This window comes from Coregonus lavaretus (assembly GCF_964263955.1).
Source record: "Coregonus lavaretus genome assembly, contig: HAP1_SCAFFOLD_2037, whole genome shotgun sequence".
Lineage (NCBI taxonomy): Eukaryota > Metazoa > Chordata > Actinopteri > Salmoniformes > Salmonidae > Coregonus > Coregonus lavaretus.
Genome location: NW_028165168.1, coordinates 24300 through 44754, shown reverse-complemented (window position 1 = coordinate 44754; position 20455 = coordinate 24300). Strand labels below are relative to the sequence as shown.

At 43.2% G+C, this 20455-nt stretch overlaps 1 protein-coding gene across 1 annotated transcript; it reads left to right on the top strand.

Moving 5' to 3' along the window:
• The first annotated feature begins 3514 nt into the window (after positions 1–3514).
• LOC311116203 (calcium/calmodulin-dependent protein kinase II inhibitor 2-like) lies at positions 3515–5832 on the top strand. The gene is made up of 2 exons (XM_084191323.1): positions 3515–4027; positions 4726–5832. The coding sequence occupies exons 1-2, from the start codon at positions 3862–3864 to the stop codon at positions 4794–4796; spliced, it is 237 nt and encodes a 78-aa protein (XP_084047449.1). The 5' UTR covers positions 3515–3861; the 3' UTR covers positions 4797–5832.
• The last annotated feature ends 14623 nt before the right edge of the window (positions 5833–20455 follow it).

Sequence of the window (20455 nt, the reverse complement as noted above, 5' to 3'; positions counted from 1 at the left end):
GGAACTGAGCACGCATGACTCTGTAGTCATGGAATTCTGGAACTGGACTGTTTGAATTGGAATTGTAAAGACATTTAATCATTGGAATTTAATTGAATTGGAATTCAATATTTGTACATTTCCCAGTCAATGGAATTAATGCACTTAGTATTCAAAATTGATTCGATAATTTGTTTTAAATGATAGAGTTCAGACAGCCAGTGACATGATCAGCCTGAAAGCCTGAGGTAATTAAAATGTTCATCGTAATTTGTGGAATTTTGGGGGATAATATTCAATTGGGAATTGAATTCTTGGAATTTACCTAACATTGGAATTGAGAGGAATTGAATTATCTCTGAATTCAAATACTGACCTGGAACTTGAATTTAATTAAATGGAATTCACAGGGAGAGGGAATTGAATTAGTGGAATGAACCCCAAACATGAAGGGCACAGCACCATAACTGTAGCTATGGCAGTGGCAAATTACATCATAAATACACTTGAAAAAACAACATTGTGCTGCATTGTTTGTTGATTTAAGAAAGGTGTTTGATTCAGTTGTCCACGAACTCAGTAACATTGGTCTCAGTGACGGGTCTGTCTTTGATTCAGTTGACCATGAGCTGTGGCTAGCCAGACTCAGTGACATTGGTCTCAGTGACAGGGCTGTAAATTGGTTTAGGATCTATCTTGCAGGCATAACACAATGTGTCTATGCTGAGAATCACAAGTCTAGCTTCCTTGAGATTACTAGAGGTGTACCCCAGGGCTCCATTTTAGCTCCTGTTCTGTTCTCTATTTTTATCAATGACCTGGGAAAGGTGCATCTGTATGAAGATGATACGGTCAATAATTAAAATGTTCTTTCTCTGGTTCAGGATGTTGAAGAGCTCCACACTGTCTTTCAGTCACGGCAGACCTCCCTATATGGTCTCAGACTAGTCTTGAATGCACAAAAAAACAAAAGGCTAAGTTCATTGTAAAAACCTTCGTAGGAGCATTATTACATTTTAGAGCTGTTTCCCAAAACCATTGTTACTAAGGTTGCACTTGAAAATGCTTGTTATTTACCGACTGGCTCAGACCACTTGTAGAACAGCTAAGTGCGTCGTTAGATAATTTTTTGCCCTTCCGCTATACATAGAATCAAGATGTTTATCTGTCTCTCTGTGACTGCCGATAACTTCAGAACGAAGACTATAGTATAGCCTACAAATACAAAGTTGCGAAGGATAAAAAGATGCTTCAAAAGATAAATACAGTATAGGCTACATCCGGCCTATACACTCAGTGGCCAGTTTATTAGGTACACACATCTAGTACCGGGTCGGGCCCACCTTTGCCTCCAGAACAGCCTGAATTCTTTGGTGAATGGAAACGCAGCTCAATTGGTATCAAGGGACCTAACGTGTGCCAGGAAACATTCTCCACACCATTACACCACCAGCCTGTACCATTGACACCAGGCAGGATGGGGCCATGGACTCATGCTGCTTACTCCAAACCCTGACTCTGCCATCAGCATGACACAACAGGAACCGGGATTCATTGGACCAGGTGATGTTTTTCCATTCCTCAATTATCCAGTGTTGGTGATTGCGTGCCCACTGGAGCCGCTTCATCTTGTTTTTAGCTGATAGGAGTGGAACCCGGTGTGGTCGTCTGCTGCAACAGCCCATCCGTGACAAGGACCGACGAGTTGTGCTTTCCAAGATGTCGTTTTGCACACGTTGTACTGCACCGTTATTTGTCAGTTTGTGGCCCGCCTGTTAGCTTGCACGATTCTTGCCATTCTCTTTCGACCTCTCATCAACAAGCTGTTTTTGCCCACAGGACTGCTGCTGACTGGTTCTCGTTAAACCCTAGACCGTTCTCGGTAAACCCTAGACACTGTTGTGCGTGAAAAGCCCAGGAGGCCGGACATTTCTGAGATACTGGAACCGGCGCGCCTGGCACCGACGATCATACCACGCTCAAAGTCACTTAGGTTACTTGCTTTGCCCATTCTAACGTTCAATCAAACAGTAACTGAATGCCTTGATGTCTGTCTGCCTGCTTTATATAGCAAGCCACGGCAACTTGACTCACTGTCTGTAGGAGAGAACCATTTTCGTGAATGGGGTGGTGTACCTAATAACGGTTCATGGCTAGAAGGGATCCAACTTTTGTCAAATTAATGTCAGATTTGACTTTAGGTAGCAGGTTAGGAGAACTTATGCAGCAGGTTAGGATAATTATCATAGCAGGTTAGGAGAATTAGGTTAAGGTTAGGAAAGGGGTTAGGGTTAGGAAAAATAAAATGCTGGAGCCCTTCTAGCCATGACCCTAATAAACTGGCCACTGAGTGTATCTTTCAATCATATTGAAATACATTTCATGTTCATACAATTGAGTTCTATTTTGCTAATTATAGGCTACTGTCCAATTTTTTGCCTCAATATATTTCATGATGTGTGACAACATGTGCGCAATGATGTACCAAATCTACGATTTAGTGCATTATTATATTATAAGAATTAGAATAAGCCGCCTCAATATTTGCAGCCATATAGTTAATAACATAGCCTATCTCTAGGAGCTGATCCGTCTTGTGCAATAATTCTAGTGTTAAGGTAAGATTTGAACCCTATCAGTATCGACACATGCTCCAACGACGCACTCAGTCAAAGTTCTCCCTACGTCGTGTTTTGGGAAACGCATGTGGGTTGAAGGTAAGTACCACAGCGATGAGGAGGATGCCAAAAACAGACACAGAGAGAATCACCACAGCGGCTGTCTTGGACATCTGAACCACACCAGTATGGCCCTGAGGCACATCAACATTATTATCATCGTGGTCCAGATCATCTCGATGGTTGTCAGGCGTAACTTGTAAACCATCAACGGAGAATATGCGCAGAAGTGCATTGGTGAAATGTGTAAACCTCGTTTACCCGCTGCGGCTGTAGCTATGATGTATACGGGAAAAGATTTGCGTGACTCATTTTATAGGCACTTCCGACTTCTGTGGGCAGACAGACGCACAAAGGAGCAGGTAATGATTTCCTGTGAGAACCTCGTGTCCCCAGAGTCAATGTCAAGCAACCTTCCTGGTTACAGGAAGGAAATATACTACATACGAGGAGAGAAACATAACAATGTCAAGCATATAGATACAAAACATAAGGCTATTCCAATAACTGTAGTCTAGCCCACTGTGCGCAATTGCGCGAATAAACTATTATAATTCTCAGATTAAATATAATTAACCTATGGCATATGCGTAAATATCGTCACATTTTAATACGTTTTTAAGGCTACACATTTTGTTCAGTATTGAAAATATTATGCACCAAATTAAATGTTTATTTCACCGTTGCTCCTGTAGCTCTAGGTCTGTGAACATGACTTTCTGCTACCTCCACGGCACATATACATATATCTCGCCTGTTGATGTCACCCTTACTCCTCCAGCATTCGGAGTCCCCCAGCGCACACACACACACAAAGACATACACAAAGACACACACACACCCGGATGGATGACTTCACCGTTCCGCCTGGGTTTCCTTTTATGATCCCGGGATCTCCCACGTTCTTCATCAGACTTCATCGAGCAACACAGTCGTACAGACCGCTCTTCCTCTGCTCTATCTCGACCAGCGACACAACAGCCTGCAACCACCCCGCCTCATCCCGGACTCTGCACCTTCAACCTTCACAGGCTGGCTAAGCACGAAGAAGCCAACGAGTGATTTTCCAAACGGATTTTCACCAGAAAGCTCGACAAGTGCAATTACCAAGTCAAGGATTTCTGGGCTACATCGACTATAGCCGCCGAATTTAAATCGTTTTTTATTTTTGCGCTGTTGATCCGTCAGTCTCTGCCGTGCAATAATGTCCGAGGTACTGCCGTACAGCGAGGGGAAAATGAGCGGCTATGGAGACAGCGAGGCCAGTCAGGTGTCCTTTAGCTGCGGGCTACAGGACACCAATTCGTTCTTCGGGGCGTCGCAAGCGAAAAGACCCCCAAAGCTGGGACAGATCGGCAGAGCCAAGAGAGGTAAGATCTGGTTATTGGAATGGATTGTTGAATAGAGGTTTTGGTTTGGGCAACAAAAACAAAGGCTTGGCCACCCATGCATGTTATGGTGATATTTAACTTTAACCTAGGCTACAGTTGCCTAGCCTACTTGTTATACAACACCGAAATGCAACAGATATGCATTTGACCTCTAAATTACGAGGCAAACGTTTATTTGTTGATATAACAAAGGTCAATGGCTGACCACAATGCGCCCCGTTGATAGTGACGAATGAGAATAGACTACCGATGTGATATCAAAATGAATTTGAGTATCTATAGGCTACTAGGCTAAATGTCTACATTAGTTACGCTCTCAGTCTTTTTAAAAAGGGCACATTTCCCTATTGCATGGAGTGGGAATTGGAAGTGCTGACAGCGTCTAGGGCGCGCGGTTGGCTTTGCGCCATTATGGACAAAGCATTGTTTCCACGACCAAAGTCAGGGGTTTGGCACAACGACATATATCCCTTTGTGTTGCACCAGTCCCCAAAACCTTTGCAATTAGCCTACTCGATTTGTTGTCTGTAAAACATATTTATGAAACAGTTAGGCCTATAGCCTATGATATGACAGTGATGACTCCCTGATCAAATAAAGGTTAAACATATGTAATACATAAATCTAATAAAACATAATCAAATAAATATTAACATAATTGCTTCTCCCCTCCGCAGTGGTCATCGAAGACGACCGAATAGACGACGTTCTAAAGGGGATGGCAGACAAGTCGTCACCAGGCGTTTAAAGATGACCAATGCCTTGCAGACTTTTTATTTTGATCACCGATTTGAAGCACTTGTCGGCTGTGCATGTTCGAGGATTGTAGGAGAAACGATGGCACGAAGCGAAGACAAGAGGAAGGAAAGGGGTGGAAAGAAAGATGTGAAGATTGGACGAGAAAGCAGAGGAAGAGTTTGAGGAAGACTCCGAAAATAACCGAGATTTATCATGTGGTTGCTGACAATTTGATGAAACCCGATTTTAACTTCTGCTGCGCAGCGTGATGTTGAGATGGGCTGACCATGGCTCCATGTCTCAACCTCAGCTGACTTCTTCTGATGGATGAACTTACCATAACTTCACGATCATCTTCCAAAAGCGCCGCAAGCAACACAAAACTAGAACTGGTGGCAGAATCTAATTTCAAGCTCTGTTTCTATAGTTGTACCCAGTAGACGGCCTATGCTCGAATACCATATTCCCCTTGCAGGCTTTGCATTGTTGATAACAATCGGCGACATTGCGTTCAAGGGAGCTGTACTTTTCAGCATTGGTCGAACGTAGAATGCATTCCGATCCCGATTGCTGCTAACGCTTTTTAATACAGACCAACCAAACACTGAAGTCCAGTAACTAGAAGAAATCCATTGTGTGTAAAAATATATATATACCGAGGATGGTGCAATGTTAATATTTTCTTTCGTAGGCCTATATTCACTTTGGCTTCACCTGTAAAGAATAAGCTAGTAGGCCTAATGCATAGTCCCCAGGTTCAATTGAATGAAATTGATACATGGGCTTACATTACCCCCCATGGTTAAAGATGCAGGTCAGCGCCTTCATGTAACCTTAGCCTACCGGCACCTGCCCATAGGCTATCTGTTTCACTTTTACAGACTATAAATATCGAAGGAGGCCAGCAGAGATAGGCAAATTATAAATGTTTGAAACAATAGTCATGAAATTAATGGGAAAATATATATTTTTTAATTTATTTATTTTGATGTTGCAATTATTCGTGTTTTTCGTGTTCTATAATTAAAAGTCGACTATTTTATCTATCTATTTGCATGATCTTTCCCTCTGGTGCCATCACAGGTGCCAACCACTCTTACCCTGGCACGCTTCAATTCATATTAAAAAATTCATATTTGTATTTTTATATTTAAATAATTGTTATTTAAAAATGATATGCTAGTTTATCATCTTACAGTTCATCAACACAAATATTTGTATTATAGAGAGGATATGCAGATTGAGACTAGCCTATATAACGGAGAATCTAAGAGATTTGGGTGTTGACTTTTCTCATTCTATATCAAAGGGACTGACGTTTTTTTAAAGACTAACTGAATGTGTTTGGGGTTTTGTACACATCAATGTTAAACTATTATTGAGAAATCGTATACTGTGACTTAAGCTTCGTTGATGCATTTGTTAGAAAATTGCGATTTTAGAGTATATTGCACTGTTTACGAGTATTCTCAAATAACACGTTATTTGACCGATTTTGGACATTACAGTTATGTTTTTTTATTTCGTTTATCTTGTACCATTCTTTTGAGGAAACTGAATATGGTTTGTTGTGCATGAAAACTTAATACTTTCAATAATGAAACATCGTTTTATGAAGCAAAAAAGCAACAAAATTGTCATGACATTCTAAGAATGAGTCATTGTATATTATGATGCCATTTTCACTGTATTTGGTGAACTAATAAATGGTGGAAGAACATGTAAAATGTGGTCCTACGGTATTAATTTTCCAAGATCACTCCATTATCACATAGCACAAACAATAACACATGACAGTTGGTCTGTACATCCACAGCATTGTTGGACATCACAAAGATGTTGAACCACATTCCCATAGTCCCATTAAACAAACTGAGCCCTACAACTGTGGCCTACTCCCACTGGTGGAAGAGGGTATAGAGGGGACAGAGGAAGGCCAATGGATTACGGTGCTTCTCCAATTTGTGAAATTTTTACATTTGAGTCATTTAGCAGACACTCTTATCCAGAGCGACTTACAGTTAGTGTGTGCATACATTTTTCATACTGGCCCCCCGTGGGAATCAAACCCACAACACTGGCGTTGCAAGCGGTCATGCTCTACCAACTGAGCTACAGGAGGAGACCCACCTGATAAACAAAAAAGTATTTCTAAACCAGGGCCTACAGGCTTTAGAAGAGACCAGCAGCACGTCCTCCCGACCCACCATTTGAGAAACACTAATCATGAACATAGATAATAGGCTACTTATTGCCTCAAGTCCTGATGTAGGCCGTCTTCACTCATAGCTCATAGTCTTTGAGGACTATGTGAGGTAGGCCTATTGGAGGCCATCCATCTAACACAACTATAGGCTATGTCTACCTGATGACCAGATGGTTCTGGTCAAATGTAGTGCAATGCAACATGGTGGGGAACAAATTAGAGATTTGCCTACATTAGTAGGCCAGGGAATCTATTGGAACAAGGGCCCGCAGGAATACAACACCAATCCATTATCTATCAAAGTCCCTATCCTAACCTGAGATACAACGTGTGTGAATGTAAACACGGGTCTAGGCCCCAGGCCATCCACACTAACATAGTGCCCCACACATAGTGGCAGTCATGGCTAGAAGGGATCCAGCTTTTGTCAAATTATCGTCAGATTTGACTTTTCATAGCAGGTTAGGAGAACTTACGCAGCAGGTTATGAGAATTAACGTAGCAGGTTAGGAGAATTAGGTTAAGGTTAGGAAAAGGGTTAGGGTTAAGGTTAGCTAAAATGCATAATTTCTTTATGACATTATTTTGACAAAAGCTGGTAGTATCACTCAGTAAAGCTCCAGACAATAACAACACCAATAACAACACAAGCCTCTCCACTCCCAGTACCCACACTATAGCAGCTATTGACTTTCCTGTTGCTGTCTCCGCTGGACCCAATGGGAATACATTACCATCCACCTTTGTTGAGCTGCGGGAAGTGTGTGTGTGTGTGTGTGTGTGTGTGTGTGTATTCATAGCCTGATAAACTGTCACCTTTGATATTGAGTACTAAGTTGGAAGGGGCATGACCACCAATCACCACTGACCAATTTGTTGCACTTTGTGAGTGAAAGTGTGTGCGTTTGAACTCTGTCATATTGTTTCTACTGAACCTGTTGGCATGCATGGGGAAACCAGAAGACATTACCATCAACCATTGTATGTGTGTGTATGTAAGAGGGAAAGTGTGTGTGTTTTGTATGCTGCTACATTATCACCATTGATGTTGAGTACCAAGTCAGATAGGCATGCCTTACCATCGACTTGTTGCTCTTTATACATACAAACACACATACATTCAAACATACATACAAACATAGAAACATAAATACATACATACATACAAACACCAGTCTCAACGTCAACAGTGAAGAGGCGACTCCGGGATGCTGACCGTCTAGGCAGAGTTGCAAAGAAAAAGCCATATCTCAGACTGGCCAATAAAAATAAAAGATTAAGATGGGCAAAAGAACACAGACACTGGACAGAAGAAGATTGGAAAAAAGTGTTATGGACAGACGAATCGAAGTTTGAGGTGTTCGGATCACAAAGAAGAACATTTGTGAGACGCAGACCAAATTAAAATATGCTGGAGGAGTGCTTGATGCCATCTGTCAAGCATGGTGGAGGCAATGTGATGGTCTGGGGGTGCTTTGTTGATGGTAAAGTGGGAGATTTGTACAGGGTAAAAGGGATCTTGAAGAAGGAAGGCTATCACTCCATTTTGCAACGCCATGCCATACCCTGTGGACGGCCCTTGATTGGAGCCGATTTCCTCCTACAACAGGACAATGACCCAAAGCACAGCTCCAAATTATGCAAGAACTATTTAGGGAAGAAGCAGTCAGCTGGTATTCTGTCTATAATGGAGTGGCCAGCACAGTCACCAGATCTCAACCCTATTGAGCTGTTGTGGGAGCAGCTTGACCGTATGGTACGTAAGAAGTGCCCATCAAGCCAATCCAACTTGTGGGAGGTGCTTCAGGAAGCATGGGGTGAATCTCTTCAGATTACCTCAACAAATTGACAACTAGAATGCCAAAGTTCTGCAAGGCTGTAATTGCTGCAAATGGAGGATTCTTTGACGAAAGCAAAGTTTGAAGGACACAATTATTATTTCAATTAAAAATCATTATTTCTAACCTTGTCAATGACTACATTTCCTATTCATTTTTCTATATTTCCTATTCAAACTCATTTCATGTATGTTTTCATGGAAAACAAGGACCTTTCTAAGTGACCCCAAACTTTTGAACGGTAGTGTACATACATACATACAAACTTACATACATACATACATACATATAAACATACGTGTGTGTGTGTGTGTGTCACTTGTGAATAATTATCCTGTCCTCATATGATGTTCATTGTGACGCTAGCCTCCCTCTCACCCCAGTGATACCACCTACTGTTACTATTGACTCCATATCAACAGATAATATAATCCTAATATATGCCATTTAGCAGACGCTTTTATCCAAAGCAACTTAGTCATGCGTGCATATATTTTCACGTATGGGCGGCAATGGTCTGTCACTGTGCAGACAGACATGCATATAGCAGTACACAATATATAGCAGATATACACTGAGTATACAAAACATTAAGAACACCTGCTCTTTCCATGACACAGACTGACCAGGTGAATCCAGGTGAAAGCTATGATCCCTTATTGATGTCACTTGTTAAATCCACTTCAGTGTAGATGCAGGGGAGAAGACAGGTTAATTAAGGATTTTTAAGCCTTGAGACAATTGAGACATGGATTGTGTATGTGTGCCATTCAGAGGGTGAATGGCCAAGACAAAATATTTAAGTGCCTTTGAATGGGGTATGATAGTAGGTGCCAGGCGCAGCGGTTTGTGTCAAGAACTGCAACGCTGCTGGGTTTTTCACGCACAACAGTTTCCCGTGAGTATCAATAATGGTCCACCACCCAAAAGACATCCTGCCAACTTGACACAACTGTGGGAAGCATAGGAGTCAACATGGGCCAGCATCCCAGTTTAATCACACACATGCAAGCAAGCACATGCTGTCTCACAACACCAGTCAAAACTGTTTGCTGCTCTGGCAAAAAAAAATTGTAAAGTGGTTATCCCACTAGTTATAGGGTGAATGCACCAACTTGTAAGTCGCTCTGGATAAGAGCGTCTGCTAAATGACGTAAATGTAAATGTAAATGTCTCAAAGATACGGAGGGTCCCTCTTTGCTTTCTTTTAACAGACATACAGTTGTGACCAAATTCAATATAATTTTGTATGTCGATTTTCATATCAGTATCAGTTAAAATGGAGAGAATGAAGAGGTTATAAAAAAGCTCCATTGCCCCCCCCTCTATCTCTCTCTACCTCTCCCTCTCTCTCTCTCTCTCTCTCTCTCTCTCTCTCTCTCTCTCTCTCTACCTCTCTCTCTCTACCCCTCTCTCTCTCTCTACCTCTCTCTCTCTCTACCTCTCTCTCTCTCTCCCTCTCTCTCTCTCTCTCTCTCTCTCTCTCCCTCTCTCTCTCTCTACCTCTCTCTCTCTCTCTCTCTACCTCTCTCTCCCTCTCTCTCTCCCTCTCTCTCTCTCTCTCTACCCCTCTCTCTCTCTACCTCTCTCTCTCTCTCTCTCTACCTCTCCCTCTCTATTTCTCTCTCTCTCTCTCTACCTCTCTCTCTCTCTCCCCCTCTCTCTACCTCTCTCTCTCTCTCTCTCTCTCTCTCTCTCTCTCTCTCTCTCTCTCTCTCTCTCTCTCTCTCTCTACCTCTACCTCTACCTCTCTCTCTACCTCTACTCCTCCATACACTAACATCACTAATACATAACTCCTCCATACGCTAACATCACTAATACATAACTCCTCCATACAGTGACATCACTAATACATAACTCCTCCATACACTAACATCACTAATACATAACTCCTCCATACAGTGACATCACTAATACATAACTCCTCCATACAGTGACATCACTAATACATAACTCCTCCATACACTAACATCACTAATACATAACTCCTCCATACAGTGACATCACTAATACATAACTCCTCCATACACTAACATCACTAATACATAACTCCTCCATACAGTGACATCACTAATACATAACTCCTCCATACAGTGACATCACTAATACATAACTCCTCCATACGCTAACATCACTAATACATAACTCCTCCATACAGTGACATCACTAATACATAACTCCTCCATACGCTAACATCACTAATACATAACTCCTCCATACGCTAACATCACTAATACATAACTCCTCCATACACTAACATCACTAATACATAACTCCTCCATACAGTAACATCACTAATACATAAATCCTCCATACACTAACATCACTAATGGCATTATACTGCCTCCAGGGACACTGATATACTGAGCATACAGCCATCGCTGTGCCGCCTGTCATGGTAGTCCATGCTACGGATAACACTGATTAGCATACACTGACAAGGACAACTGGTGGTGGGCTCAGATATATCTCCGCCTATATAACCATGTCAAATATGATTATCTCAATTTGGGATTGCAGTTAGTGTAGTTGATGGACGTACAGGGTTGCCGGATCAATCCCAGCTAGAGCCAAGTCCCTTTAACTTTGCAGGAGGCCCCCTGTCAAATCAACCAGGCCTATACAGTAGCACTGTGTTGTGGAATAGATAGATTCCTCACACACTCAGATCATGGTACACACAGTGACATGAACAGGGGATATGTAAGCTTTCATGACAACATACACTCACACAGTCATACTCACATACACAAGCACCAAAACCAAAAATCTATATAAACAACATCATATGTGAAGGGATTGGCAGAGGCTGAAAGAGGGAGGGGAGAAAAGGAGAGGGATACATTATCAGGACATTTTACAGAGCGAGAGAGAGATGGGAAAGGGTACACGGTGTGTGTATGTGAGAGAGAAAGCGAGAGAGAGAGAGATGGCGAGAGACAGGGAGAGAAACAGAGAGAGAGAGAGTGATAAGAGAGAGAGACAGAGAGAGAGAGAGAGAGAGAGAGAGAGAGAGAGAGATGGCGAGAGACAGGGAGAGAAACAGAGAGAGAGAGAGTGATAAGAGAGAGAGAGAGAGAGAGAGAGAGAGAGAGAGAGAGATAAGTGTGTGCATTGGGTATGCAGCAGCTTGCAGATGTTGTTGGCCTTGGGCACCAGAGCATAAAGAACAATTAGGAGTAACAGAGAAGGCTGAAACTAGGCTGAACACAGCCATCACCACTACAGTAGTAGCAGAGAAGGCTGAAACTAGTCTGAACACAGCCATCACCACTACAGTAGTAGCAGAGAAGGCTGAAACTAGTCTGAACACAGCCATCACCACTACAGTAGTAGCAGAGAAGGCTGAAACTAGTCTGAACACAGCCATCACCACTACAGTAGTAGCAGAGAAGGCTGAAACTAGTCTGAACACAGCCATCACCACTACAGTAGTAGCAGAGAAGGCTGAAACTAGTCTGAACACAGCCATCACCACTACAGTAGTAGCAGAGAAGGCTGAAACTAGTCTGAACACAGCCATCACCACTACAGTAGTAACAGAGAAGGCTGAAACTAGTCTGAACACAGCCATCACCACTACAGTAGTAGCAGAGAAGTTTGAAACTAGTCTGAACACAGCCATCACCACTACAGTAGTAGCAGAGAAGGCTGAAACTAGTCTGAACACAGCCATCATTTACATTACATTTACATTTACGTCATTTAGCAGACGCTCTTATCCAGAGCGACTTACAGTTAGTGAATACATATTTATTTTTTATTTTTTTTATACTGGCCCCCCATGGGAATCGAACCCGCAACCCTGGCGTTGCAAACGCCATGCTCTATCAACTGCTCTACATCCCTGCCGGCCATTCCCTCCCCTACCCTGGACGACGCTGGGCCAATTGTGCGACGCCCATGAGTCTCCCGGTCGCGGCCGGCTGCGACAGAGCCTGGATTCGAACCAGGATCTCTAGTAGCACAGTTAGCACTGCGATGCAGTGCCTTAGACCACTGCGCCACTCAGGAGGTAGCAGAGAAGGCTGAAACTAGTCTGAACACAGCCATCACCACTACAGTAGTAGCAGAGAAGGCTGAAACTAGTCTGAACACAGCCATCACCACTACAGTAGTAGCAGAGAAGGCTGAAACTAGTCTGAACACAGCCATCACCACTACAGTAGTAACAGAGAAGGCTGAAACTAGTCTGAACACAGCCATCACCACTACAGTAGTAGCAGAGAAGGCTGAAACTAGTCTGAACACAGCCATCACCACTACAGTAGTAGCAGAGAAGGCTGAAACTAGTCTGAACACAGCCATCACCACTACAGTAGTAGCAGAGAAGGCTGAAACTAGTCTGAACACAGCCATCACCACTACAGTAGTAGCAGAGAAGGCTGAAACTAGTCTGAACACAGCCATCACCACTACAGTAGTAGCAGAGAAGGCTGAAACTAGTCTGAACACAGCCATCACCACTACAGTAGTAGCAGAGAAGGCTGAAACTAGTCTGAACACAGCCATCACCACTACAGTAGTAACAGAGAAGGCTGAAACTAGTCTGAACACAGCCATCACCACTACAGTAGTAGCAGAGAAGGCTGAAACTAGTCTGAACACAGCCATCACCACTACAGTAGTAACAGAGAAGGCTGAAACTAGTCTGAACACAGCCATCACCACTACAGTAGTAGCAGAGAAGGCTGAAACTAGTCTGAACACAGCCATCACCACTACAGTAGTAGCAGAGAAGGCTGAAACTAGTCTGAACACAGCCATCACCACTACAGTAGTAGCAGAGAAGGCTGAAACTAGTCTGAACACAGCCATCACCACTACAGTAGTAACAGAGAAGGCTGAAACTAGTCTGAACACAGCCATCACCACTACAGTAGTAACAGAGAAGGCTGGCTGGCTCACTGAAACTAGTCTGAACACAGCCATCAACACAGCCATCAACACCAAGGCAGAGAGAGACAGAGGGGAGGAAATGGGACAGAGGAAAAAAGAGAGAGTGATAGAGAAAGAGCTTATGCAGTCTCTTCATTACATTATGACTGTCCCCAAAGTCTAATCAAGTTTAATCGAACCGCTAGACCCACTTTAGGAGATGTTTGAGATAGAAGAACCCCTAGCGATGCCATATCTGCCAAAGAATAGCATTTATACAAGTTATACGTGTTACTGTATGATAGATACTGTTCTGCTTTATTGAGGGACAGTATTGAGCTGCCTGGTGAGGACTTGACAGGTTCAGTTCTCAGTATTGCATTATCTCTTTGCACTGCCCTGCCCAGAGCCAGTCACACACACGCACAAGCGCACGCACGTACACACACAAACTACAACCCCCTCCCCCCACACACACAAACTACAACCCCCTCCCCACACACACAAACTACAACCCCCTCCCCACACACACAAACTACAACCCCCTCCCCACACACACAAACTACAACCCCCTCCCCACACACACAAACTACAACCCCCTCCCCACACACACACAAACTACAACCCCCTCCCCACACACACACAAACTACAACCCCCTCCCCACACACACACAAACTACAACCCCCTCCCCACACACACACAAACTACAACCCCCTCCCCACACACACACAAACTACAACCCCCTCCCCACACACACACAAACTACAACCCCCTCCCCACACACACACAAACTACAACCCCCTCCCCACACACACACAAACTACAACCCCCTCCCCACACACACAAACTACAACCCCCTCCCCACACACACACAAACTACACCCCCCTCCCCACACACACACAAACTACAACCCCCTCCCCCCACACACACTATCCCATGATCCCATCAGAAGTGAACCCTCCTCCTCCTCTCTCCAGCCCTGCTGATAGCCTGGTACCCTGCCAGTGATAAATCATCCATTATCAATATTGAACCCCCTGCCACTTAGTTACATAACCAGCTGGGTGTCAGCCTGTTTGCCACCCCACCCCACACCACAGCCTGTTTGCCACCCCACCCCACACCATCACCCTGGAAACCCCATAACACCCAAACAGCCAATCAGTACAGTTGGACAATGGAGGGTGATGGGGAGGATTTTAGTGGACAGGGGGAGGAAGGAGTGGGGGCGGAGGGGGACAGGGGAAGGACAGAGGGGGAAAGGGGGAAGAGGGGGAGGGGGGAGACTTAAGGCATGAGTTCAGGCGTCGCTAGTGTCAAACGCACTTTAGTTTGCAATTTCGTAAAAATTTATGCACACATGACTGTAAGTCGCTTTGGATAAAAGCGTCTGCTAAATGGCATATTATTATTATTATAATTTCGTCATGTAAAAACTGTCGCACTGTCATTTTCCAGCCCTAACACCAGGTTCGGCAATTTACCTGTTTAACATCAGCACGCTTGCGCTCAGATGGGAGGGGTTGGAAATATTTTAGGCGTGTCCTTAAAAACATGATCCAAAGTGGTAATTTCAGGCAACGATGTTAGGGATATTTAAGACCAACCAAAAGCTGGTTTTATCGGTTGGTTATGGCATTAATTTTGACAGCAGAAATGCAACCTATCCAGCCGTGACGCACACTGACCATATGCGCATGGAACAAGATTAGCCTAATGTGCTTTTGGTGCCTGTATACTTTGTATTTAAAACATTTAAAAATATATTTTTTCCCATTTCGTTTCATAAATTCAAAACCCAAGTCCTCTCTTAGGCCTACTATAACGAAGGCTGGTTCAACAGCAATGCGTGTTTTTTATCCTGTTGATTTTATGATATAATTACATTTATTTATTGTTGTTGTTGTTGTTGTTAAAAAAACAGATTCCTTGTTTTTTGTTTAATTGTATTACAACCAACCTTATTACAATGATTCACCTTCCTGGTTTTATGGTTCCAACGTCCTGGCGCGTGCAATGCAACTTCTGGAGATGTGGTGTGAATGCGATGTGATCTGTAAAATGGTTCCGAGTATGTTCATAAAACATAGCCTATTAGGGAGCAGTATAACGGTGAGTGGACATTCTCACTGTCTCTTAATATTGGATCTTTGTCCAGTTACTGTGAAAAGTTTGGATGTGTGTAAAACCCTCCATAGTCTGCGTTGTTTTAATATGATATGCACACGGGGAGAAATTATGGTGCCTGCAAGTGTGACATACATTTACATTAGACATTTTAGTGATTTAGCAGACGCTCTTATCTAGAGAGACATACAGTAGTGAACGCATACATTTTCGTACTGGTCCCCCGTGGGAATCGAACCCATCTGAGATACATGGGACATAGCCTTTAGCCTATTTAAAACAAGTTGTTGTTCGTTTTGTTTAGAATTTGATTAGAATTATTTGCTCTCTTTTTAGGCCTTATCAATAATTAATTTAATCTTGCTTATTGACAATGTTTGGCATGTCCATGCTCAGCCATAATGCAATTTACAGTCGGCCTAGCCCCTATATCAGTGTGAATGCTATTGAAGCCATGCAATTACTTAGAACAATGTGGACTGCAAATGATTTCAAGTTAAGGTATTTAGCAAAGATAGGTGTACATTTTGTTATTTCGTTTCTGTAAGCCATTTAACAAACTATAACGGGACTAACATTGGAATTAAAGTTGATTCCAAGGCAATCCATAGAAGACCATAAATGCACAACTTGAAGCAACCACACATTTAGCGATGGAGCACGTTCAGTTTGGCTAGTGAGGGGCCAAGCCTGACACACCTACAACTTGTATATTCATCAAAACCCAGCCCTTTTGCGCCAACGCCACCAAGTGCGCCGATAATTATAATAGTGAAAATAGCTAAAATATTTCGGAGACACCCCTGAACCTATAGAGCTACCGCCTACGCTTAGATTTACCTCTGCCTTCAGTTTGTTAAAATAGAGCCCTGTGTGTGTGTGTGTGTGTGTACACTTTGTGTATTGGCACTGAGAGGTTCTTAATGAGTTCAATTGTTTCTTTCACAACGAGGTCCACGGAGTGTTTTGAACACTCACACTATCAGGCAGTATTGACTGTTGAGGCACAAAATGGTGCTAATGCATTAAGGTAGACGCTAGCTACACAACAATAGTTGTGTGATACCAAATCTTTGCAAATCTCTCCAGCACACTCAGCAGAAAGAAAGAGGAGCCTGTCTGCTGAGACATCAGAAACCTTTTTTTTTAAGTCTTAAAAATAGACAGTAATTACATTTCAGCAGAGAATTAAAAATAAATGATTTCTACTTTATCAATGGAGCCGTAGCTCCCTGCCTCTCTGCATGGCTCTGTGCTGTATATTTAAGCTGCAGCAGAAACCAATAGCTTCATTTGATCTGATTTTTCTTTCACAAATACCAGGAGGATGCTAGTGTCATGTTAATGGAGTTTTATACAGACTGTCCAGAGAAGCTTGTAGTGTGGGGTCTCACAAAACTTCCAATGATGGATGATTAGGTTAACAATATAATGACGATTTGATGGAACACCAATGATACAGAAATGACTGGCCTTTATGTCGTTTTAATGAAAGATGTTTTCACTTGAAAAAACCTACATACATTACAGAATCATAAAATGTAATCACAATATAAGGACAGGTTCAAAAGCCACAGTGGATAAAAAAAGTATTTGAAGGCATAATGGCAAACAGTGAGAGTTAAGTCACTTGTGGTCTGTTGTAGAGTCCATTAAGATCCCGTCTCCTATAGGTCAATACAATCCAGGAAGGCCTCAGTGTCTGCTTCCTGGGTCCTGACCTCATTGGGTGGGTCTTGGGCCTCCTCCAATAGCCTTCTCTCCAGAGTGGCATCCTCTGGACTAAGCTCCTTCCCTTTGGTCAGCACATACAGGAAGTATTGGAAGCCGTCTCCGTAGCTACGGGTACATACAGACCAGCCGTAGTCATGGCGAGCGTAGAGCCGCTTCCTGAAGTGAGGCTGGGCGAAGGTTACAGACAGGAAACGACCTCCCGGTTTTAAAACACGACTGATCTGGAGAGAGAGGGGGGAGAGAGCGAGAGAGGGGAGAGAGAGTGAGAAAGAGCGAGACGCGGGGAGAGAGAGGGCAGAGAGTGTGAAAGAGAGAGAAAGAGGGGGGAGAGATGGGAGAGAAGAGAGAGAGAAAGAGAGAGAGAGAGGGGAGCGAGAGCGTGAGAGGGAAGAGAGGGGAGAGAGGATGGGGGGGGGGAAAGCGAGTGTTAGACAAGCTTATTTTAATTATATCATGAATCTTTCCTCTGTGGGTACTATCGCTAAAAGAGTGGGCAGTGGCAGTTAGGGTGGAGCAGGACTGATCTATAGACAGACTAGACCAGAGAGAGAGAGGGGTACGCTCTCATCACCGCCGTAATGACCTGAGAGAGAGGGGTGATGAGAGCATACCCTTCTCTCTCAGGTCATTATGGCGGTGATGAGAGATTACCCCTCTCTCTCAGGTCATTACGGCGGTGATGAGATTACCCCTCTCTCTCAGGTCATTACGGCGGTGATGAGAGATTACCCCTCTCTCTCAGGTCATTACGGCGGTGATGAGATTACCCCTCTCTCTCAGGTCATTACGGAGGTGATGAGAGATTACCCCTCTCTCTCAGGTCATTACGGCGGTGATGAGAGATTAGCCCTCTCTCTCAGGTCGTTACGGAGGTGATGAGAGATTAGCCCTCTCTCTCAGGTCATTACGGAGGTGATGAGAGATTAGCCCTCTCTCTCAGGTCATTACGGAGGTGATGAGAGATTAGCCCTCTCCCTCATGTCATTACGGAGGTGATGAGAGCGTCCTCATCATTATCGCTATTGTTATCATCACTATCATCATTATAATCCCTTCAGTCATCATCATCATAATCCCTTCAGTCATCATCATAATCCCTTCTGTCATCATCATCATCACCTTTCATCATCATCATAATCCCTTCAGTCATCATCATTATAATCCCTTCAGTCATCATCACCTTTCATCATCATCATAATCCCTTCAGTCATCATCATCATAATCCCTTCAGTCATCATCATCATAATCTCTTGTCATCATCATTATAATCCCTTCAGTCATCATCATCATCACCTTTTATCATCATCATAATCCCTTCAGTCATCATCATCATAATCCCTTCAGTCATCATCATCATAATCCCTTCAGTCATCATCATCATAATCCCTTCAGTCATCATCATCATCATCATCATCACCTTTCATCATCATCATAATCCTGATCGCCATTATTATTGATCACATCATCATCATCATCAACCCTTGTGTTACATTACACTGCAATGCTCCAGCTATACTGAAGCTCCACTACAGTACATGATGGTAAAAACAACACGCTCTAGGACAAAGGGCCCTTAAAGCGTGCGTGGCAGTTCACCATCAAGGATTCCAGCTTTAAGCTTGAGTAACAGGTTTCTGGATTACTCAAAACAACCCTTCTTTCTAAGCGTGGAAGGCTGCTGTGCGAGTTAGAGTATGGTTAATCTGCAGTGATCATGTATACTGTGGTGACAGTGCAACGCCCTAAGGTCGATGTCCGCCCCCGACGAAAATTAATTAGCATAATAATAATAATAAAAAAAGCTGTCAGTTTAAGATAGAGATGTCTGTTTGCATTGGATGCTTCTCAATCCACCGCATCCACATATGTAACACTTCCGCATCTGCGGGGAAAGGTGACAGAGCGGTGTTTGTCAGACCATGAGATCCTGAAAATCGGTCTTCTGACAAAATCGTCTGTAGCGTCCGAACAGTTTAGCCTCTATGGAAAGATGAGACTCTCACGAACACGGTGGTGTTCTCCGTTTTTCTCTACGACCCCCACAAGCGTCTTGGGACTCGTCTGAAGTCGGTACAGCCGATCTGCCAACTTCTATCTGTAGTGTCTGAACAGTTTGGACAACACACTAATATGACCCCTGCTGTGTGGTGAGAGACTCTCACAAACACGTATGTACATGTTGGTTGTTTTGCTTTAGGACGCCCACAGGCCTCACAAGACTCGTCTGAAGGTCCCCCGGTACCAGTTGAAAAAAGATATGGAAGTATATCTGGAGACTGTTTAGTGACAAAAATGAGGGGTTCATACATGTAAAAAAAAAAAAAAAAAAAAGATGATCCTGATCTTTCTTATATCTCTCAGATATAGGACAGTCACTTCAGAACAAACTTCCTTTAGATTTTTTTTGGGGGGACTATCTGTTGTTCCATGTAGTGAATCTGTTAATCAATGCGTTTGTATGGGCTAAAAGCAATAAGGCCAAAAATAATTGTTTATCAAATAAAATGTGTATATCTTTATTGGGATACTTCAAGGGGTCTTAAAATTGAAAATCAAATCGCGAAATGATCCTTGGTATGACCTTCTTTAAACTATTCCATATAGCTTAGTAGTACCCCAACGAGAGAAGGTTAACCAAACTTCAGAAGATAATTTAATATGTGCAGATCAATACATTTACAGTCCTCGCAGATTCTGTGTTGCCCTATTCATCAGCCTCCACTGTGCTCACGTGTGAGGATGCAACTTACCGTAGAAAGAAATACATTGTAGTGTCATGTCCAGTATGGGATGGTGAAGCAGTTCAGTGACAGGGCTCTAGGGATAACACAAGCCCCAACTGTGCTCACGTGTGATGATAAAACATAACCTATTGCAATGT